Below are 23851 nucleotides of genomic sequence, written 5' to 3' on the forward strand. Positions count from 1 at the left end.
GGCGAGCAGAATCAACAACCTCTGCATTATCAAGACTGTTACTTTGTGAGAAGGTGCTAAAGTTCACAGTTAGCCATTATTATGGAAATGACAGCTGAAAAGTGCCAGTGGCCTAGAATTGGCCCCAAGGAGGAGCAGGTCCGCCGGAGCCATGGCCCAGTGAGACACAGGTGCCGGTACACGTAGATGGAAACAGAAAAGTCTGAGCCTTTTGGGTAAAACACCAGGATAAATTATGGAAACTCGACACGTCTCGCCCTCTCCCTTTTTCTCCCATTGTCCACCAGAGTCTACACTGACAAAGATGGAAGAGTACTGGCCTGGCTGGAAGGTAACTACGGGTCGATGGAGTCAATCTCCCATGGACTGAGTGACGCAACTGCAAAAGTATAAAATGCTGGTGTGTCCACTGTCAGTAACTGCATGAAATGAAACACTCACCTCTCAAAAGGAGTTGTTTTGGAGAGAAAAATGTTTTGGGGTAAAGTCCTATAAGATCCAGAGGCCTGGAAAATTGTTCTGGTGAATAATAGATATGATCTTTAGAGGAAACTCAAACTGTCACGCTCTGTTACTTCATACTTTGGCCCTAATAGATCAGTTTTGAGAGGCACGCAGAACAGAGCCACTGCAGTTAGCTACCAGAAAAAGTATCCTCGCTCAAACCACTCAGTCTTGCTTCCCCCTAAAAGCCTCCACCAGTTATGCACCCAGCCAGGAGAGAGTCAGAGTGACAGTTTGTGTGGGAGCAAACTTTATTTGTGAGAGGTATTGACATGTTGAATGCACTGAGCTGTCAGTTTGAACTACTGGCACACAGCTTGGATACCCATGCATACCCCACAAGACATACCACCAGAGGTCTCTTCACAATCCCCAAGTCCAGAACAGACTATGGGAGGTGCAAAGTACTACATAGAGCCATAAATACTTGGAACTCTATTCCACATCAAGTAACTCATGCAAGCAGTAGAATCAGTTTTTTTTTAAACAGATAAAAATACACCTTATGGAACAGCGGGGACTGTGAAGAGACAAGCACAAACACATGCATAAGATAACAAACACACGCACACATGAATTTTGTGTTGTAGATATGTGGTAGTAGAGTAGTGGCCTGAGGGCACACACTTAGTGTGTTGCGAATATATTGTAATGTTTTTCAGATTGTATAACTGCCTTAATTTTGCTGGACCCCAGGAAGAGTAGCTGCTGCCTTGGCAGGAAGTAATGGGGATCCATAATAAATACAAATTACGAGGAGAGAGATCAAACTAGAAAGAGAGGGGTGAGAGAAACGGTAGATAGAGAAATAAAACAAAAACAGTACCTTTTTTGGCAACCTCCATTTCCTCCTCGGTCCAGCGAGAAGTCTCTCCGGTTTCGCCGTTCGCAGCAGCAGCTCCTCCTGTTTAAGTCACAGAGAGAGAACAGAAACCTTCATAATCAGCCCACAGAGAGAGAAAGTACAGTACCAAGCTCGTTCTGCTTCTCAGCCGTCTGCTTCTCATGGCTGCTAATCTAATAATCAGTTTACATTCTGTGGCTCGCTGCCGAGACCTACCCCTCCCGCTCTCTCTTACACTCCCTTTCTCTCGTGCTCATGCTCCCTCCTTCTGTTGCCCTTCGCGCTCTCTCTCTCTCTCTCTCTCTCTCTCTCTCTCTCTCTCTCTCTCTCTCTCTCTCTCTCCCCCTCAACCCCCTCCTCCCTCACAAGGGGAGGGTCCATGTCACCTGATCTGGCTCTAAACAGAGGAGTAGAGAGACGGGCCTCCCAACATCCCCCTCTTTGGGAAACGGCCTTGGACAGGGAAAACAGACAGAACAGCCGACAGACAGATTTACCACTCATATCGCTGCTACAATGCAACATAACCATTAACCACACACACACAGGTGCTGATGGAGGCTGGGGCTGAGAGAGTGTGAACCCTGGCCCACCCTATTCCATTGGACCCATAGAGATTGTGTAAACATTTGGGCCAATATAGCTGCAGTACGAACCCGACACTTACACAAAACATTTTTACTGAGGAGATCCATTCTTACGGTTTAGACGGCTCCAAGCGAATGGTCTAGGGCCACACAGACTTAAATCTACTCAAATGTTTGCTGAATCACTGCTCCTGTCCCGTGGCACGTTCAACATGTTCACCTAATCTTACCGCCATTCCCTCGTGCCCCCATCATGCCTTTTAAGATCCAGGGAGGTGGGCAGGTCATTCATCTCAGCTGGCTCTTTGAAGAGATAGGGGGCCATTTTGGACTGACCCTATACAATGGACTGCTTTTGACCCAACCCATAGGACTGGTGAGACTCCTAATGAGATCAAACTGGGTTTTAAACACACAAACACTAGGCTTGGAGAGTATACCGTACAGTGCTGCTTGAAAGTATGTGAACCCCTTGCGCAATTACAGATTTGTTTTTACCATGAAATGAAAAAGTAATTAGTGCAGGTGCAAAAATAAGTGAACCCCAAGTTGCATTGGTTAAATCAAGTAGGTAAGTAAAATCAGGTGGGTAAATAATAGGGGACCAAATGAACCAATCAAAGGAGAGATCGTTAGGAATGAGTTTGGGCGGGACTCTGATAAATAGAGATAAGAAACCTGGTCAGTTTGGTGTTAACCATCCAGGTGAATGCAAAGCACACCATGCCGAGAGGAAAGGAGATCTCAGAGGATATCAGGACGAGGGTACCGAGAGCACATCAGTCTGGGGAAGGCTATAAAATCCATCTCAAAAAGATTGAGGTCCATCAGTCCACTGTGAGGCAAATCATTTACAAATGGAGAGCATTTAACATGACAGCAACTCGGCCTAGAAGTGGACACCTTTCCAAAATATCCCCAAGAGCCACAAGAACAATAATAAATCAGGTAAAAGCAAACCCAAACATATAATTTTACATTACATTTTAGTCATTTAGCAGACGCTCTTATCCAGAGCGACTTACAGTAGTGAATGCATACATTTTTTTCTCCGTACTCCTCGCCCTCAATATCATCTAGAGATTAGCAGACCTCCCTTGCTGCAGCTAATCCAAGTTTGTCATTTTAAAAGGCTAATTGGTCCTTAGAAAACCCTTTTGCAATTATGTTAGCACAGGTGAAAACTGTTGTTCTGATTAAAGAAGCAATAAATCTGTCCTTCTTTAGAGTAGTTGAGTATCTGGAGCGTCAGCATTTGTGGGTTTGATTACAGGCTCAAAATGTCCAGAAACAAAGACCTTTCTTCTGAAACTCATCAGTGTATTCTTGTTCTGGGAAATGAAAGATAGTCCATGCGAGAAATTGCCAAAAAACTGGAGATCTTATATAACGCAGTGTACTACTCCCTTCACAGAACAGCGCAAACTGGCACTAACCAGAATAGAAAGAGTGGGAGTTCCCGGTGCACAACTGAGAACAAGTACATTAGAGTGTCTCGTTTGAGAAACAGACACCTCACAAGTCCTCAACTGGCAGCGTCATTAAATAGTACCCGCACAACACCAGTCTCAACGTCAACAGTGGTGCAAGGTCAACAACCTCGCCCTCAACGTGATCAAGTCAAAAGGAGATGATTGTGGACTACAGGAAAAGAAGGACCGAGCACGCCCTCAATCTCATCGACGGGGCTGTAGTGGAGCAGATTGAGAGCTTCAAGTTCCTTGGCGTCCACGTCACCAACAAACTAACATGGTCCAAGCACACCAAGACAGTCGTGAAGAGGGCACGACAAAATCTATTCTCCCCTCAGGAGACTGAAAACATTTGGTATGGGTCCTCAGATCCTCCAAAAGTTCTACAGCTGCACCATCGAGAGCATCCTGACGGGTTGCATCACTGCCTGGTATGGCAACTGCTCGGACTCCGAACGCAAGGCACTGCAGAGGGTAGTGCGCACGGCCCAGTACATCACTGGGGCCAAGCTTCCTGCCATCCAGGACCTCTATACCAGACGGTGTCAGAGGAAGGCCCTAAATTGTCAAAGACTCCAGCCACCCTAGTCATAGATTGTTCTCTCTGCTACCGCACGGCAAGTGGTACCGGAGCGCCAAGTCTAGGTCCAAGAGGCTTCTAAACAGCTTTTACCCCAAGCCATAAGACTCCTGAACAGCTAATCAAATGGCTACCAAGACTATTTACATTGCCTGCCCCCCCACGCTGCTGCTACTCTGTTATTATCTATGCATAGCCACTTTAATAACTCCACCTACATGTACATAATTACCTCGACACCGGTGCCCCCACTCATTGACTCTGTACCGGTACCCCCTGTATATAGCCCTGCTATTGTTATTTACTGCTGCTCTTTAATTATTTGATATTCTTCTATCTTTCCTTTTTTAAAGGTATTTTCTTAAGATCTTTTTCCTTCATCTTATTCAACTGTTACCATGCACCTGCAAAAAAGATTGCTCACATGTGCAAGAGCCTTTTGAATTTTGGTTAAGGGCTTGTAAGTAAGCATTTCACTGTAAGGTCTACACCTGTTGTATTTGGCGCATGTGACAAATAAAATTAGATTTGAACCGGAATGCCATTCATGGGAGGGTTGCTAGGACGAAGCCTCTTCTGTCAATTTTTTTTTTTTTTAAATGCCCATCTTAACTTTGCCAGAGACCACCCAGAAACCTTCAGGTTTGTCCAGAAGTCCATTCTCTGGACCGATGAGTCCAAAATTGACCTTTTTGGTCACAATCAACACTGCTATGTTTGGGGAAAACCCAACACCGCCTCAATCAAGCAATGGTGATGGGAATGTCAAGAAAAAAAGCCAGACTACAGTTTGCAACTGCACATGGGGACAAATATCATATTTTGGGGACAAATGTCCTCTGGTGTGATGAAACAAAAATGGAACTGTTTGGGCATAATGACCATCATTATGTTTGGAGGAAAATGGGGGAGGCTTGCAAGCTGAAGAACACCATGGCATCATGAGGAAGGACAATTATGTGGATATATTGAAGCAACATCAAGACATCAGTCCGGAAGTTAAAGCTTGGTCGCAAATGTGTCTTCCAAATGGACAATGACCCCAAGCATACTTCCAAAGTTGTGGCAAAATGGCTTAAGGACAACAAAGTCAAGGTATTGGAGGGCCATCACAAAGCCCTGAACTCTATCCTATAGAAAATATGTGGGCAGAACTGAAAAAGCGTGTTTGAGCAAGGAGGCCTACAAACCTGACTCAGTTACACCAGCTCTGTCAGGAGGAACGGGCCAAAATTCCCCCAACTTATTGTGGGAAGCTTGTGGAAGGCTACCCGAAACGTTTGACCCAAGTTAAACAATTTAAAAGGCAGTTCTACCAAATACTAATTGAGTGTATGTAAACTTCTGACCCACTGGGAATGTGATGAAAGAAATAAAAGCTGAAATAAATCACTATTTTTATTCGGACATTTCACATTCTTAAAATAAAGTGGTGATTCTAACTGACCTAAGACAGGGTATTTTTACTAGGATTAAAGGTCAGGAATTGTGAAAAACTGAGTTTAAATGTATTTGACTAAGGTGTATGTAAAGTTCCGACTTCAACTGTACCAATCCCGTCAATACCTTTGAAACTATTTCTTTGAAGTATTTTTATAAATTTTTAAGCAAATACCTGCAGTCAACTTGTGCAATACATTAGGAGATAAAGAAAATTGCATTCTTCATTTCACCTGTCACATTATTTGTCATTATGAAGCTTACCGGTAGTCCCCAGTCAAGTGGTGTTTGTTTACAAGCACACAAAGATGAGACCGGAGCCTTGAGTGTTATTCACTCTTGTGCAGCATGCACCAGGGGACCTAGTTACAGTATGGAATTCACAACTAAATGTTAGTAGTTATAAGACATCTGGCTAAGTTAACAGTGTAAAATGTGCTAAATCCAGTTGTGCATTTGATTTGCTGATTTAGTAGCTAGTTAGCTAAATGGTTAGCTTCTTCCAAAATCAAGCTTTGCTTGGTAAAATCAGAGAAATCCCCTCCTGGATTCTAGAGCCTTGCTGTCTAATATTTGTTTTGTGCCTGCTGCAAACTGTGAGTAGCATTGTTTTGTTAATTGTATAACTTTGAGCTGGGATGTCTGTCCTGCAAATAATTTCAGTCAGAGACCATATAAAATGTTTGCAATATGCTCGTTAGCATTCTCTATGGGATTTTACATGTACTTGTTAACATTGCTAACCTTTGGATTACAAAAGCTCAGTGGGGTTTGAAATAGCGCCCCTTTGTGTTCAGTGGTGGTATTACCGAATATCTCAGGATGGCAAAAGATAAAAAGGTATGACCATCTGGATACAGCCCAAGCCTAACACACAAAACCAGCACGGAGGCAGTGAATCCCCAGTGAATCAGCAGAGGAGAAGAGAGGAGACAACCACAGCCTGCTCAGCAGTCAGTCATTTCAGAAGATTGAACTTAAAATGATCCTATGCAAATCCCTGATGCACAGTAGCCAAGAGGGGTCAGGGGGTTGACAGACTGGGAAATAAGGTGCAGACTTAAAACACAGAGCAGAGAAGGACAGCACAACATGTAGGTTTTGGTTAATACAGAAATCAGCCATAAAGACTAAATTCCTTGAAAAATAATACAATTTGATTTTAAATCCTTGGAAGGATATTCACCTTTCTGAGATGGATAATCAATTATTCCATTCTAATCTTTACAAGGATGTAGTTTGCTTGAACGCTCTGGTTAGAGACTTGGGCCTGTACTGTCTGACGTTCAGCACACAAACATCAAAAGAAGCTCTCAGAGCAACACAAGGACAAATTAAGTGGTTAGGCTGAGGTACAGCTGGAAGGAGCCATGACAACAGGTCCACCCCAGACGCCACACTATTGCCATGGTGATGATGGCTAGGGTATAGGCTTGACAGACTGAACCCCTGGCTAGGTTACAGAAGTGAGAGATAGTCTGTTATTGCATTGTGTTGAGGAGCAAAACAAAAACAACCTGAACCTGGTGAACCAGGGACCTATTCAGTGCGGTGACATGATAGAAATATAGCTAATGAATAGAACTGACTCCAGTTGTTAACTGCCCACCCTATCACGTGTGTGTAAAGGTAACTGGGGTTAATTATATGGTATGTGGTGGTGTTTTTCTTGAAGCTAGAGGTGTTTCAGCTCAGCTGCATGACCATTGGGACTTATTTAGGCAAGTTGTGCCGTCCTCTTCTACAGCTGGGACCTATAAAAGCATCCTCACAATGCTATTATATTTCCGGGCCTTCCCAGGGAAAAAAACAGTTTCGCTCTCACATAAGATAATCATGAAGAGACAGTTCACTCCCCACACACTGGTTCAAACCTCCATAGCTGAGGAGCAATACTGCGAGTGGACAGGAGTTGAGACTTATATTATCTACTCAGTCCCATTGTCACAAATACAACAACCACAAAACTAGTAAACCACCTTAGTAAGCATAAGTCTATCTTTTTGAGATGCATCTCGGTAAACCCCCCCCCCCCCCAGGGGATGGTAGTGGGCTACTAAAAGCGTAGAATAGCTGAGGTGCTTACCTCCTCTGTTAAGGTCCATGGGGGGCTCACCCGGTGCAGATTTGGTGGGCTCTCTCACAGCCTTCTGGGTAGTAGGCTCAGGTTTGGAAGGCTGAGGGGGCTCGGAGGGCAAGAGAGGCTCGGGTGGCGGTGGCTCCTCGGCCGCCACAGAGGCAGCCTCATTGGCCATGGAGCGCGTGGTGATCCTTCCCTTGCGCCGGCCCTGGCTGTTGGCGGTCTTCCTGCCGCGTGGCGTGCTCGGCTCCTTACCGTCCTCGTCCTCCCCGCCGTCACACTTGTCTTTGTCTTTTCCGATATCCCTGGAGGACACAAGAGAAGGGATTGTTTTATTCAACTCCTCCACAATGGACATTTTCATAAACTGTACAAGCCTATTATTTACATAGCTAAATGCTTAGGAAAATGTAAATAGTCCAATCTAAATAATAAAAAAAAACATTTTTTACAAGCACTTGCATTTCTCATTTGATGATTGGTTATGATACGAGTCATGACTAACTGCTGCCCACTGATAAAGCTGGGTAAAAAGGCAGGGAATTATCTGGCTAATGGATCAGAGTCCTGGGGTCAAGATGTCTGCCGTGCTCTCCTCTTAAGAGTCAGTAGCTCTTTTTCATTTCACTTTTCCTCAATTCTTCTCAACCCTTGTCCATCTCAAAATTAATTGGAGTAGAATATCCGAAGGAGAGAGGGCAGGAGTAAATCGATGGAACATTGAAAGCAGTCGGGTGTTATGGTCAGCCTGGCCATCACCCCAGAGAAGGACAGTGGTTCTCTCCCGCTCTATGGCCTGATTTACAACACATCTATGAGGGCTCCGGAATTCCTGCCGCCTCAACTGAAAGTAAACATTTACTGGGAGGTAGAGATTCTCAGAGGTGGACCAGGCCAAAGGGTGACTATAGCCAGGACTAAAAGTTGTACCTGCGGGAAACCTATGCGCAAGTGTATACGCACACACAGAGCTATTCAAAACTCACCTGGAGTCCTCCTTTTCATCTTTCTCTTCCTCTTCCTTATTCTGCTCGTCCTCTTTTTTCTCTGACTTCTCCAACTTGTCCTCTTCAGGTTTATCGTCGGACTTTTCTTCTTGTGAGGATCGTGTTATTTGCTAGGAAAAAAACAAGGATACATTTTTTTTATTACTATTTTTTAAATGTATACATGGCAACTCTTCAGAGTCATCAAATGGGGAGATTCTCTAATCTCTCATGATGTCAGACAGAGAGCACTCTAGTCTATTCAAGTTCATCATGATGACGCAGTTCAATCTGGGCCAGAAAGTTCACAAAAAGGCAGCCCACTGCTCATTAACATCTAGTTTTAAAAGTCTGGCCATGTTTGAATTCCTATTTAGTGACTGAGTGAGTGGGGTTAATGAGGCACACAGCTAAAACAGCTCGCCATGACCCACTTTCCTTTTAAGGCAACATAATAGTGGTGTGCTAGAACAACACCCTTTAGGAAAGAAAAGGATTCAGGATGAAAAATAAGAGTGTAAAAAATACCAAATGATGGGAACTGATTATGTTTCAATACATGTGTATTTCTGTAACATGGCTAAAACACCTCTCTTACACATTGCCTGTGTGAATAGTTAACTTCTCGGGAAGGTATGAGCCGCTTTGCACGTCTCACAGAGAACTAAGAAGATCAGATGTACCAATGCATACACAATCTTCAGTATTATCTAGAAGCCATATGTTGCCATGTTGACCAGTGTTAATGTAAATGACCAATGAGAATGTATAGGTGTTTTTGCACTTGACCAATGAGAATGAGACCAATGAACATGTGCAAGTTGACAGTATGAGGTGTAAAACTTGTCTGACAGTGTTTCAGCTGAGCACGATCCTTCCATTGGGATGTAAATTAAAGACTTGAATTGGATTCAAGCATTTGTTCTCAATATCTTCATTACCATTCACAACCCTTCACAAAGCAATACACTGACGGACGTACAAATCACAGCACGAATCTTAGAGCAACCTACGGTTTATTTCAAATATACCATTTCATGGCGTATTAATGCACTCTCCAGCCAAGCGAAGCTACAAATCAAACAGCAGTTAAATCTATCTTTACTGTTGCAGCAATCACCCAAACTACCAATGTCTAACCCCTTACACATACAGAAGACTGCTAAAAGTTCACCGAGTGGTCTGCTGCTTAATTCTTCAGACTAAAGAGAGAACAGACAGACTGCCCCACAAACTGAACAACAGTACTATGTCATAATGTAAGAAAAGAAAGGGAACCAGGAGTGGAGTTTAACAGCCTGGTCATGCACCCAGCCAGTGTCAATAAGATGACTATGGCTTCCTTTGATGATCTTCAGATGGAGAGAGTGTCCATAGGATCATGCCACACACACGCACACACACCATAAGTACAATACATGCTATTGTTCCCCCTGGATCTCACATGAAGGCCTCACATGACGACTAAATGAAAATAATTAGTGAAAGATGGTGTGAGTGAGAGGGTGTCCTGAACCCACAACCACCCCAACCCAACTTAGAAAAAGCAGAGTTCATATACGCAATCATTCAAGTCATTACGATTGCCCATGACAATTAGTAATCACATTAGCTTACAGCAAGAATGCAGATGCTGTACAAACCAAGATTTACTTTTGCAGCCACCAATCAATATAACATTTGGCTGACGCACCAATGATGAGAAGGATCTTAATGTTGCATTTTTGTATAAACTGAAGTACACATTTATATACAGGATCAATCAAAAGTTACTCATTCAAGGGGTTTTCTTTATTTTTACAATTTTCTACATTGTAGAATAATAGTGAAGACAAACTACGAAATAACACATGGAATCATGTAGTCACCACAATAGTGTTATATCAAAATATATGTAATATTTTAGATTCTTCAAAGTAGCCACAGCTTTGCACACTCACAGCTTTGCACACTTTGCACACTCACTGATGACAGCTTTGCACACTCATTGGATTCTTTCAAGCAGCTTCACCTGGAATGCTTTTCCAATAGTCTTGAAGGAGTTCCCATGTAAGCGGAGCACTTGTTGGCTGCTTTTCCTTCACTCTGCGGTCCAACTCATCCCAAACCATCTCAATTGGGTTGAGGTCATCTGATGCAGCACTCCATCACTCTCCTTCTTGGTCAAATAGCCTTTACACAGCCTGGAGATGTGTTGGGTCATTGTCCTGTTGAAAAACAAATGATAGTGGGACTAATCGCACACCACATGGGATGGTGTTTTTCTGCAGAATGCTGTGGTAGCCATGCTGGTTAAGCGTGCCTTGAATTCTGAATAAATCACTGACAGTGTCACCGGCAAAGCACCCCCACACCTCCTTCTCCATGGTGGGAACCACACATGCGAAGATCCGTTCAACCACTCTGCTTCTCACAAAAGACACAGCAGTTGAAAGCAAAACACTTAAATTTGGACTAATCAAGCCAAAAGGACAGATTTCCACCTGTCTAATGTCCATTGCTCGTGTTTCTTGGCCCAAGCAAGTCTCTTCTTATTGGTGTTTTTTAGTAGTGCTTTCTTTGCAGCAATTTGACCATGAAGGCCTGATTCACCCAGTCTCCTCTGAACAGTTGAGGTGTTTGTTACCTGAACTCCTGTGAGGTGCAGTTATTTGCCGATTTCTGAGGCTGGTAACTCTAATGAACTTATCCTCTGCAGCAGAAGTAACTCTGGGTCTTCCTTTCCTGTGGCGGTCCTCATGAGAGCCAGTTTAATCATAGCGCTGGATGGTTTTTGCGACTGCACTTGAAGAAATGTTCAAAGTTCTTGACATTTTCCGGGTTTGACTGACTTTCATGCCTTAAAGTAATGGACTGTCATTTTTATTCGCTTATTTGAGCTGTTCTTGCCATAATACGGACAGGGTCTTTTACCAAATAGGGTTATATCTTCTGTATACCAGCCATGCCTTGTCACAACACAACTGAATGGCTCAAATGCATTAAGAAGGAAAGAAATTCTACAAATTAACTTTTAATAAGGCACACCTGTTAATTGAAATGCAATGTTTTGGTTACTACATGATTCAGTGTGTTTTTTCATAGTTTTAAAGAAAAATCCTAGAATGAGTAGGTGTCCCCAAACTTGACTGGTAAAGTATATATCCACATAGTGAACGTTCGTAACACGTAAGCATACATTACATACATATTTACCAGTAATAGTTTACAATGTATTCACTAAAAGCAGTAGATACAAGATAGCAGAACCCCAGGGTCAGATACAGGTCTGAAGACAAGTCCCACAGAGTGATTGAGAATAGAGCAACATTCTTTATTATCATTGCTGGCGCAGGACACCAGACTACCTCCCTCCTCTGCCTGTTCCACGAAAGTACTGTGCTGGAACAAGTCTGGCTATGCCAAGCCAAACATCCCATGCTGGTACCGGATGGGGCCAAGGAATTTCAAAACTCAGTGGTGATGCAGAGGGGGAATGAGGCAGAGAAGATAAAAGGAGAGCGAGCAAGAGTGAAAGAACAAGAGAGAAATAGTAGAAACAGGGAGAAAGGCAGAGAAGATAAGTAGATTATTTAAAAGCATGAAGAGGGACAAGGACGAATTTGAATGCAGGAAGACAGACATTAGTGGTGGGCTCGATCTACAGACAGATCAGAGACACCATTTGGCCAAGTAGACATGGGTCGTGTTGAGCAAAAAAACTGAAAACATTTAGCAACAACAAAAATCTGTGTTCCTTTTGGACATGTTCAGGTAATACCACTAGTGAAACTCTATTTAAAAAGGTTTCTGTACCCCAGTTATTCCTCCACACTAGAGCAGTCCTGGTGGGTTCAGGGATCACTTGTGTTTATTTTGGAGGCCCTGTTTGCCAGTTTTTTAGACTGAGTTCCCCCCCCCCCCCCCCGACCTGGTCTGAGTTTTAATTTCTCCCCTCTCTCTCACCTTTTTACTGGTTCCCTAGTGCTGTTTGAGTTAGGAAATGACAACCACAAGATCATCTTTTCCTTACCTGGAATTTAATGGGGCATCAGAGAGATCTTTGACACACACACTGTTAACCTTTAATGAGGAAAGGGAGGAGAATAGACTGTTCATAAATACCCAACTACTATCTACCGCTAGCTATTCAACCTACAATTCAGTTTGGTATGACCTTCAACTCAAATGAGGGGCAAAAAACCAAACCCTTTCAGAAAATACTCACCATGTACAATTAAGTCAGATTTGGTTTCCTCTCCAAGAGAGCAAAGAAAAACAGAACAAACTTTACAGAAAATACTTATCTACCGTAAGCCATCTAACCCACCTACCTACAGTTCAGTTTGACCTTTTATAATCCAATGATCCAATAGGCTAATCCAATTAGGTAACAAACTTACTAGAATTTCTGTACTGGACTCCAGACCTGGGTTCAAATACTCTGTGCTTTATTGAGCTTGCAAAACCCATCCATATGGCACTCCAGGTGGGCTAGATCAAACAAGTTAAGTATTTGAAAGACTCAAATAGCATTTGAACACAGGTCTAACTCAAAAACAGTGGATTGTCCACTCTCCCCCTGCATGTCATGATCCAGGTCACTGTGCCAAGTAGGCACCTGGTCATTCAGGCGCTGAAGGCAAGGTTTGGCTCTCTTGGCGTCATTATCCAAAGCTAATGGGTTCTGCTTGACTGCTGCTAGATAAAACATTCACTGCCAAGTGATTACGAAGAAGAAAAGAACGAGGCAGGGAAACCACTTCTTGACATTGCATGTCCAACAGAAGCAGGCATTATTGAGAGTAGTGTAAAAGAAAGACGTGGCAATAGCGCTGACTGATTTCCCTACAATTACATTCCTTAATTTCTTCTCCTGCCGTCTGTGTGAAATTCTGCCACCTGCTGTAGACTAGAGTAACATCTGTGTGGCTTTTTGTGTGGGTAGTAATTCCCATGTAACCTGCATGTGGACTTGGTTACAGCCCAGTGAACTGAACTCCTCCAGGTCACCTTTATGACTCCATGACACACACGCCCTTTAGCTCTGGAGGCCATGGCTGGAGGAGAAGGTCAGCAGGCTCTGTCACCTCATAAAATAACAGCTATTCCAGTCAGGATGCATTTCAACATCCCGCATGGCAATGCAGGCAGCCAAGCAGAGGAACACACAACGGGTCTGGTGGATTGACAGCCATTTTGGAAATACAAGTATAATGTGTATACTTTTTGTGAATGCTTTTCTCCAGTGTTCAATTTGGTCTTCTAATACAATCACTTGTAATGCAATAACTAAGAGGTGCTAACTATTAATGTAGGTCAATATAAAATATATAAAACAGATCCATGCGACATCAATATAGCAGAGTATGAAGAAAATATTAGATTTCACAACAACAAAAAGAGTTCATTGCAGGGGTATTTAAGAGTAGAGAGAGTTAACTGGGGGGGGGGGGGGGAGAGCATGCCGTCCTTGTGCCCTACATTTCAGCTAGTTACTGGGTCAGCCCTGAACATGAATGACTTATTTAGAATAAATTTGCACAAATGTAAAAAAAATTTTTTTACTATTTTTGCTTTGTCATTGTGGGGTATTGTGTGTACATTGACAAGGATTCTTTTATTTTTATAATAAGGCTGTAACATAACAAATTGTGGAAAAAGTCAAGGGGTCTGAATACTTTCCGAATGCACTGTATATATTTTTCTCTCTCTCGAATGTCAGATGATCTGGGCCAAAAGTCAGGTTTAAAAAAAAAAACAATTGTTACAGAAGCCCAAATTTGATCTTCTCTCCATTTGATATACGACTTGGCCTATTAAGCCACTCTTTCAGTTGAATGCATGCGATATTTCATGATCAAACTAATGAATCTAACAGAGTTCTAGGTTCAGAAAGTTGTTGTTTTTGAATAACCCCAAAACAGGGGAGGCCTAAGGTAGTGAGAGAGAGAGATTTTATATCTTGCTATTGTTTCGTTAATGAGAAATCTGAACAAACCTTGCAGCTGAGCAAAGCATTGTAAGACTGAAAGGATGCATGCATAAGTGACCAGAAAAGAAGTCTCCCCTTGCTGTCGCAAACCAAACAACAAAAAGCCTAATACTACTAACTGAAATATCATTAAATCATTAAGACAAATTAAAGTTATGAACAGTGGTGGAAAAAGTACCCAATTGTCATACTTTAAAATATATCTTAATAGAAAATTACTCAAGTAAAAGTCACCCAGTAAAATCCTACTTGAGTAAAAGTATTTGGTTTTAAATATACTTAAGTATCAAAAGTAAATGTAATTTGTAAAATATACTTAAGTATCAAAAGTATAAATCATGTCAAATTCCTTATATTAAGCAAACCAGACGGCACCATTTTTTCCCCCTTTTTACAAATAGCCAGGGGCACGCACCAACCCTCACATGGAAGATGGCACCAAAAGAGATGGTCGCTTCGAGTCCTGAGGAAACTATGTTGTATTATTTATGTTTTATGTATTATTTCTTACATTATTACCACAGGAAATCTTAAGTCTTATTACATACAGCCGGGAAGAACTATTGGATATAAGAATGACGTTAACTTACCAACACAACGACCAGGAATACGACTTTCCCGAAGCGGATCCCCTGTTTGGACCACCACCCAGGACAATGGATCTAATCCCAGAAGCCGACCCAAAACAACAGCGCTGCAGAAGGGGCAGACGGAGCGGCCTCCTGGTCAGGCTCCGTAGACGTGCACATCTCCCACCACTCCCGAGTATACTACTCACCAATGTCCAATCTCTTGACAACAAGGTAGATGAAATTAGAGCAAGGGTTGCCATCCAGAGAAACAGAGATTGAAACATTCTTTGTTTCATGGAAACATGGCTCTCTCGGGATATGTTGTCGGAATCGGTTCAGCCACCAGGCTTCTCCATGCATTGCACTGACAGAGATACACACCTCTCTGGGAAGAGGAAGGACGGGGGTGTATGCTTCATGATTAACGACTCATGGTGTAATCATAACAACATACAGGAACTCAAGTCCTTCTGCTCACTCGACCTAGAATTCCTTACAATCAAATGCCAGCCATATTACCTCCCAAGAGAATTCTCGTCAGTAATCTTACATTCCTCCTCAAGCAGACACCACGACGGCCCTCAAGAAACTTCACTGGACTCTATGTAAAACGGACACCATGTATCCTGAGGCTGCATTTATTGTAGCTGGGGATTTTAACAAAGCAAATTTGCAAACAAGGCTACCTAAATTCTAAATCAGCATACTGATTGCAGTATTCGCGGGAGTAACACTCGATCACTGCTATTCTAACTTCCGCGATGCATACAAAGCCCTCCCCCACCCACCCGTCGGCAAATCCGACCACAACGCCATCTTGCTCCTACCGTCTTATAGGCAGAAACTCAAACAGGATGTACCAGTGACAAGAACCCTTCAACGCTGGTTTGACTAAATCGGAATCCACGCTTCAAGATTGTTTTGATCATGCGGACTGGGATATGCTCCGGTCAGCCTCAGAGAACAACATCGATTTATACACTGACTCGGTGAGTGAGTTTATAAGGAAGTGCATTGGGGATGTTGTACCCACTGTGACTATTAAAACCTACCCTAACCAGAAACCATGGATGGATGCCGGCATTCGCGCAAAACTGAAAGCGTGAACCACCACATTTAACCATGGAAAGAGGTCTGGGAATATGGCTGAATATAAACAGTGTAGTTATTCCCTCTGCAAGGCAATCAAACAAGCGAAATGCAGGTACAGGGACAAAGTGAAGTCGCAATTCAACGGCTCTGACACAAGACATATGGGGCAGGGTCTACAGGAAATCACGGACTACAAAAAGAAAACCAGCCACGTCACGGACACAGACGTCACGCTTCCAAACAAACTAAACACCTTCTTTGCCCGCTTTGAGGATAATACAGTGCCACCGTCGCGGCCCCGCTAACAAGGATTGCCCCCCCCCTCCCTCCGTGGCCGACGTGAGTAAAACATTTAAAGTTGTTAACCCTCGCAAGGCTGCTGGCCCAGACGGCATCCCTAGCCGCGTCCTCAGAGCATGTGCAGACCATGGCTGGTGTGTTTACGGACATATTCAGGCACTCCCTATCCCAGTCTGCTGTCCCCACGTTTCAAGATGGCCACCATTGTTCCTGTACCTAAGAAGGCAAAGAACTGAACTAAATGACTACCGCCCCGTAGCACTTACTTGTCATCATGAAGTGCTTTGAGAGACTAGTCAAGGATCATATCACCTCTACCTTACCTGCCACCCTAGACCCACTTCAGTTTGCATACTGCCCCAACAGGTCCACAGACGATGCAATCGCCATCACACTGCACAATCCCATCTGGACAAGAGGAATACCTATGTAAGAATGCTGTTCATTGACTACAGCTCAGCATTCAACACCATAGTGCCCTCCAAGCTCATCATCAAGCTGGAGGCCCTGGGTCTCAACCCCGCCCTGTGCAATTGGGTCCTGGACTTTGACGGGCCGCCCCTAGGTGGTGATGGTAGGAAACATCTCCACGTTGCTGACCCTCAACATTGGGGTCCCACAAGGGTGATTGCTCAGCCCCTCCTGTACTCCCGGTTCACCCACGACTGCATGGCCATGCACGCCTCCAACTCAATCACCAAGTTTGCAGACGACAACAGTAGTGGGCTTGATTAGCAACAACGATGAGACAGCCTACAGAGAGGAGATGAGGGCACACGGAGTGTGGTGTCAGGAAAACAACCTCTCACTCAACGTCAAGAAAACAAAGGAGATGATCCGTGGACTTCAGGAAACAGCAGAAGGAGCACCCCCCTATCCACATCCAAGGGACAGCAGTGGTGAAGGTGGAAAGTTAAGTTCCTCGGCGCACACATCACAGAGAAACTGAAATTGCCCACCCACACAGATAGTGTGGTGAAGGCGCAAGAGCGCCTCTTCAACCTCAGGAGGCTGAAGAAATTTGGCGTGTCACCCAAAACACTCAAACTTTTACAGATGCACAAATCGAGAACATCCTGTCGGGCTGCTTCACAGCCTGGTACGGCAACTGCACCGCCCTCAACCGCAAGGCTCTTGTGCGGTCTGCACAACGCATCACCGTGGGCAAATTATCTGCCCTCCATGACACCTACAGCACCCGATGTCACAGGAAGGCCAAAAAGATCATCAAGGACAACAACCACCCGAGCCACTGCCTGTTCACACAGCTATCATCCAGAAGGCGAGGTCAGTACAGGTGCATCAAAGCAGGGACCGAGAGACTGAAAAACAGCTTCTATCTCAAGTCCATCAGACTGCTAAACAGCAATCACTAGCACTGAGATGCTGCTGCCTACATTGAGACACAATCACCGGCCACCTTAAATGGATCATTAGTCACTTTAAACAATGCCATTTTAAATAATGCCACTTTAATAATGTGTACCTATCTTACGTATATAATACCATTATTGCACCTTGCCTATGCTGCTCGGCCATCGCACATCCATGTATTTATATGTACATATTCTCATTCACCCCTTTAGATTTGTGAGCACTATGTAGTTGTTGGGGAATTGTTAGATATTACTGCACTGTCGGAACTAGAAGCACAAGCATTTCGCTACACTTGCATTAACATCTGCTAACCATGTGTATGTGACCAATAAAATTTGATTTGACACCGTTTAGTGAGTCCGCCAGATCAGAGGCAGTAGGGTTGACCAGGGATGTTCTCTTAAGAAGTGTGTGAATTAGACCATTTTCCTGTCCTACGAAGCATTCAAAATGTAATAAGTATTTTTGGGTGTCAGGGAAAATGGAGTAAAAAATAAGTTATTTTCTTTAGGAATGTAGTGAAGTAAAAGTTAAATAGTAAAGTAAAGTACAGATACCCCAAAAAAACTACTTTAGTAGTATTATTACTTAAGTACTTTATACCACTGGTTATAAAGAGTAGAGTATTTTCCAAACTATTCTAATAAAGTGTTAGTCCTAAATTTGCAGCTTTTAAATGAGAATAATTATCAAAGTCTATGCTATTCTCATTCAAATATTTATTTTAAATTACAAATATTTTAGGCTACAAGCTGTGAAAGTAAGCAAACAATACCAAGATGGAAAAATCTAATGAAAAGTCAAAAGAAAAATAACTTTCCAAAGCTGTAGCATAAATTATGAATGAAAATATGCGTAGTTTGCCTAGGCCTATTTCCATATTATTCTAGCAATGTTCAACCTAACTAAAACGCATATAGTGCCTAGGCCAGTAAGAGAGGAGGATGAGGGGAAAAATGCAAATCAGTTTATAATTATCCAGTTCTGAGGACAGCAGTTGCTCTGCAGCCATGAAGATTTACAACCCATCACAAGACGCACAGCCAGCGAGGCTCGATGACGGTCACTCGCGCCATCTACGCGCTTCGGCACACAGACACAGATAGTAGCCTTAGCTACTACATATCTCTTTCATGCCCCAGCCTCACCAGAGTGGAATAGACTATTCGAAAAGATTTGGCCCCACTAAATATATTTTGTCTATGTCATTTTAAAATGTTTGTTTTACATGTTTTGGACGGCCGCTAATGAGCAATAACATCGTCTATGGGCAAGCGCATATAATTATTTCATACCCCTTCTATGTACTTCACTCATTTTCAGTCACCCTGGGAGAGAAAGGGGAGAGGGGGGACAAATGACTTCAACTTTCAGACAAGTACACAATCCGTACAAAATTTAACACGGGGTTAAAAAAGTTAATGTTAAGTGTAGCCTATTTGTAGACAGCGGGCACATATGCGCAAGCAACTAGCCTAGCGAACATCATCAAGAACAAAAACCAGGCACTGTAGCTATGCAACTGTGTGATTGTGCAAGAGTACAGAAAAAACAAACTGTACTCAAATCGACACAGTGTTCCCCATTGTAACTTTAAATGGGTGTTAAGGTTAATACGTAGAAAGTAAAACAAAAAAAATGCAAGCAACTGTGGCTGTCCCAAGAAACTGAAAGAGAGGGAGAGAGAGCAAAAGAGCACGATAGAGGAGATGGGGGGTGGGGTTGAAGCAAGGGGGAGAGAGACAGAGCGCAAGAGAGTCAACACACCACAGTACTGGTTTCAAAGCCAGACGCCACATACCTGCAAATTCATTTGTCGGTCATAAAAGCCCTTTGCCCCTGAGCAAGCCACAGCCTATGGGTGAAGCAGGCGTGAGTTTGGCCAGACCCCCGGTAGCAGTACCTCCATAGCAGCAGTAACGGTTTCAGCACTACTGATACAGCAGGACAGGATAGCAGCATCATAGCAGAGCTCCTTAGAAGGGCTGCCTGGCCCCGGCACTGCTCCACATATTCCAGGAAAGCATGTCATCAAGCCGCTTAAACCGCTTGAAGAATCGTCCATCTCACATGCACATTTTAATCTATGCGGGGTCACTCAAGGTAATCCCTGGCGAGCGCTTCTCTTTGATTGGCACTCGCAGCAGCACATCAAGTTTTTTGGGCCTGTCAGATCGCTGGGGCGTACCACTCTGCTTTTACTGAGGGGGGTTATCGGTTGTCTCTCACAGCGAACCAGAGCAAACCATAGACTAGACTGTCAGTGTTTTTTTTCTCTTTTTTCCCTCTCTCCCTCACTCACTCTTTTTCCATTGCTCTTGCACTCTCTCCACTCGCAAGTCACTCGACACAGTCTCTGAGGAAGTTCAGATAATTTACACAAGCTCCAGCCAACGGCTTGGGAGGGTTGAGCTGCTTTCCACCATATGACAAGGCCGTGGCATTTTCACTACACTGACAATGGCATTTTAAATGCATACCGTAATACATGACTGAATATTAACTTAATCAAACTTTCATGTAAACAGACGAGTCAGTTAAGAACTAACTCCTATATAATGACAGCCTATCAATAATGTATACAAACATTTTTTCCACACTGTTACATGACCCTTTTACAGCAGAAGAAATGACTGGCTGATGAATTTGCATGTGAGAAGGTCAGTGGCTGTGTGCTCTGGCTGAACAAGGCTAATAGTTGTGATTATTGGACTGATGATGCTGAGGGCTGCTGGACACATGATGCCTCCAGTGACCCCAGAACCAAACTTGTGATACAGTATGTCCTCCTGTCTCCGAGGCAAAACAGAGCCCTATCTTTTTGTTGCTGCTTGTATAGACTGACATATAGTAACAGAGTCGCTTCCTCTAACTATACTGAACAAAAATAAACAAAACATGTGAAGTGTTGGTGCCATGTTTCATGAGCTGAAAAAAAAAAATACCCCAGACTTTTTCCATAAACACAAAAAGCTTATTTCTCTCAAATGTTTTGCATCCCCATTAGTGAGCATGTCTCCTTTGCCAAGATAATCCATCCACCTGACAGGTGTGGCATATCAAGAAGCTGATTAAACAGCATGATCATTACACAGGTGCACCTTGTGCTGGGGACAATAAAAGGCCACTTTTTGGTGCAGTTGTGTCACACAACACAGATCTCTCAAGTGTTCACGGAGTGTGCAATTGGCATGCTGACTGCAGGAATGTCCACCAGAGCTGTTGCCAGATAATTGAATGTTCATTTCTCTACCATAAACTGCCTCCAACGTCATTTTAGAGGTTTTGGCAGTATGTCCAACCGGCCTCACAACGTGTAACCACGCCAGCTCAGGACCTCCACATCCGGCTTCTTCACCTGCAGGATCATCTGAAACCAGCCACCTGATGAAACTGAGGAGTAGTTCTGTCTGTAATAAATGATTACATTTTGTTTCCCTTGGTCATGGGGCCCTTGTTAAGGTCAACAGCATCATGAACTTTACCAAGTACCAGGACATATTAGCCAAAAACCTGGTTGCCTCTGCCAGGAGGCTGACACTTTGTCTTGCTGGAAGATCCACTTGCGGCCATAACCCCAAGCACTAATCAAAATCCACAAAGAAATTATTAATTGGTCACAAAAATCAAACATTTTATAACTGGACCTCTCAGTCTCTGGACTTGAACACCATTGAAGAGGGCAGTCTATTAGCGCAGATGAAGGATATCAAGGATCTGGAAAGATTCTGTACAGATGAATGGTCTAAGATCCCTCCCAATGTGTTCTCCAATCTCATAAAACTTAGCCTTTTTCTAAAATGTTTTATCCTCACAAGGGGAGGGTGCTGGAGTATTGAAAACAGGGAATCCAATAATTGACACCCTTATTTTTTTTTTTATTACTCGTTAAACAAAATCTTTCTCTGAGCAACTGTATTAGTAATATATATATATATATCTTTTTTTTAAGTGCATACAATAAATCTGTTTTATTTCTTTATTTTATGTAGTCTTCTTTGCTCATCTTTATCAAGGGATCCAATAATTCCAGACCCCACTGTATGTTCTGCAGATAGAGGGGCAAGGGACATGAATGAATTACACATATAGGGGTCAGAGGCCCAGAGGAAGCTCCAGAGGCATCAATGAGCTAGAAAAGCCCAAGAAGGAAAGCCAAGGCAGGCCATCGTCCTGGGATACAGGCATTAGAGAGGAGAGCTCAGACAACACGAGATGATAGGAAATTAATTATGAAATCAGCTGTTAGAGCTATGCTGGGGATTTCAGAACAGGGTTAAATGTTCGTCGCCCAGAAAAAGTCACAGTTGAGTCTTAGAGGTGATGAACTCAGACACAGCTTTTAGCATACAACAATTCACAACATTTTGTCTGCATTTGGTTTATATTACCGTAACCCTGCAAACATAAACAATGTGTACCAATGAATACAAATCATTTATGGCAGTTAATAGATGGGACTTGGTGTACTGTCCTCAGACACACTAGTCCCTCTCTCACCCACCCACAACTCTTATCTAGGCGTAAAGCCAACCTGTGTGCAATCCCTTACCCTCCCTTGCCCTGCCCTAGGCTGCCATGGGCCTGCCTGACCTCTGCTCACCTGAGGCTGGAACCGCATATACCGTATTTTACTATATACTTGTATTGATGCACGGACCGGTTTGAGTTTTCAGTTTACTTTCTATAAATGGTATTTTAGTGTTTGGTTTGTTAAAATGTGATACGCAACTCCTGCGTGTATGTCGTCAATTTTTATAATTGAATTGAATGGAGAAAGCCCCATTGAAATCAATTATAATTTATGTGTTGCAACCCTAGGGTCATGAATTACACAAAGCATATTTCTAACTTATTCAAAAACATAAAATAACTTAAAATGTGAATATTTTTGTGATATATTTTGTCAATATCGCCCAGCCCTAGAGTGAGTGCAGGCTGGCTGCCTGTTTCAACAGCAGCCCCAGGGCATACCACTACCACACTTACAGTACATTCGGAAAATATTCAGACCCCTTCACTTTTTCACCATTTGTTACGTTACAGCCATATTCTAAAACATATTAAATTGTCCCCCCCCCCCCTCTCAAGCTACACACAATCCCCCATAATGGCAAAAATAAATGAAATATAACATTTACATAAGTATTCGGACCCTATACTCAGTACATTGTTGAAACAACGATAGCAGCGATTACAGCCTCGAGTCTTCTTGTTACGACGCTACAAGCTTGGCACACCTTTATTAGGAGAGTTTCTCCTATTCTTCTCTGCAGATCCTCTCAAGCTCTGTCAGGTTGGATGGGGAGCGTCGCTGCACATCTATTATTATGTCTCTCCAGAGATGTTCGATCGGGTTCAAGTCCGGGCTCTGGCTGGGCCATTCAAGGACAGTCAGAAACTTGTCCCGAAGCCACTCCTGTGTTGTCTTGGCTGTGTGCTTAGGGTCATTTCCCTGTTGGAAGGTGAACCTTCACCCCAGTCTGAGGTCCTGAGCGCTCTGGAGCAGGTTTTCATCAGGGATCTCTGCACTTGCTCCGTTCATCTCTGCCTTGATCCTGACATTTGACACAATCCTGTCTGTCTCGGCGCTCTACGGACAATTCCTTCGACCTCATGGCTTGTAGAACAATCAAGGATTATCAATAGAAACTGGATGCACCTGAGCTCAATTTCAAGTCTCACAGCAAAGGGTCTGAATACTTATGTAAATAAGGGATCTATTTATTTTTTATAAATTGGGGGGATGGAAAATGAAAAACCCATTTCAAATTTTTTACAAAGGCTGTAACGTCACAAAATGTGGAAAAAGTGAAGGTCTGAATACTTTCCGAATGCACCGTATGTAACGCTAACCCACATTCAGACCACTGCTCAAATCCAATGGAAAACACTCAATCATCAACTCAACTGCAGCCTCCAACTATGTTTTTTTTTTTTTTACTCTCCAAGCAGAGAGCCTTGTTGGATTTGAATGAGGGAAAACAGAGTTTCAGGGCTGACTAGGCAATTATGAAACAAAAATGACAAAATGTGCATAAAC

The 23851-nt window shown here is 43.2% G+C and overlaps 1 protein-coding gene across 7 annotated transcripts in view; it reads right to left on the reverse strand.

The window, feature by feature from the left end:
* LOC106603505 (nuclear receptor corepressor 1) overlaps window positions 1–23851 on the reverse strand; it is a 106991-nt gene that overhangs the window by 33007 nt on the left and 50133 nt on the right. For 6 of the 7 annotated variants that reach the window (XM_082974608.1, XM_014197285.3, XM_014197282.3 and 3 more), the window contains exons 15-17: window positions 8494–8624; window positions 7514–7812; window positions 1331–1408 (exon numbers count right to left, since the gene is read on the reverse strand). In XM_082974608.1, the coding sequence (XP_082830734.1) occupies window positions 1331–1408; window positions 7514–7812; window positions 8494–8624 (508 nt within the window). Of the gene's footprint in view, window positions 1–1330; window positions 1409–7513; window positions 7813–8493; window positions 8625–19609; window positions 19867–23851 lie in introns of those variants that run through there. The other variant, XM_014197284.3, reaches the window with a different exon arrangement.

The sequence above is a fragment of the Salmo salar genome, chromosome 04 (genome assembly GCF_965601325.2).
Source record: "Salmo salar chromosome 04, fSalSal1, whole genome shotgun sequence".
NCBI lineage: Eukaryota > Metazoa > Chordata > Actinopteri > Salmoniformes > Salmonidae > Salmo > Salmo salar.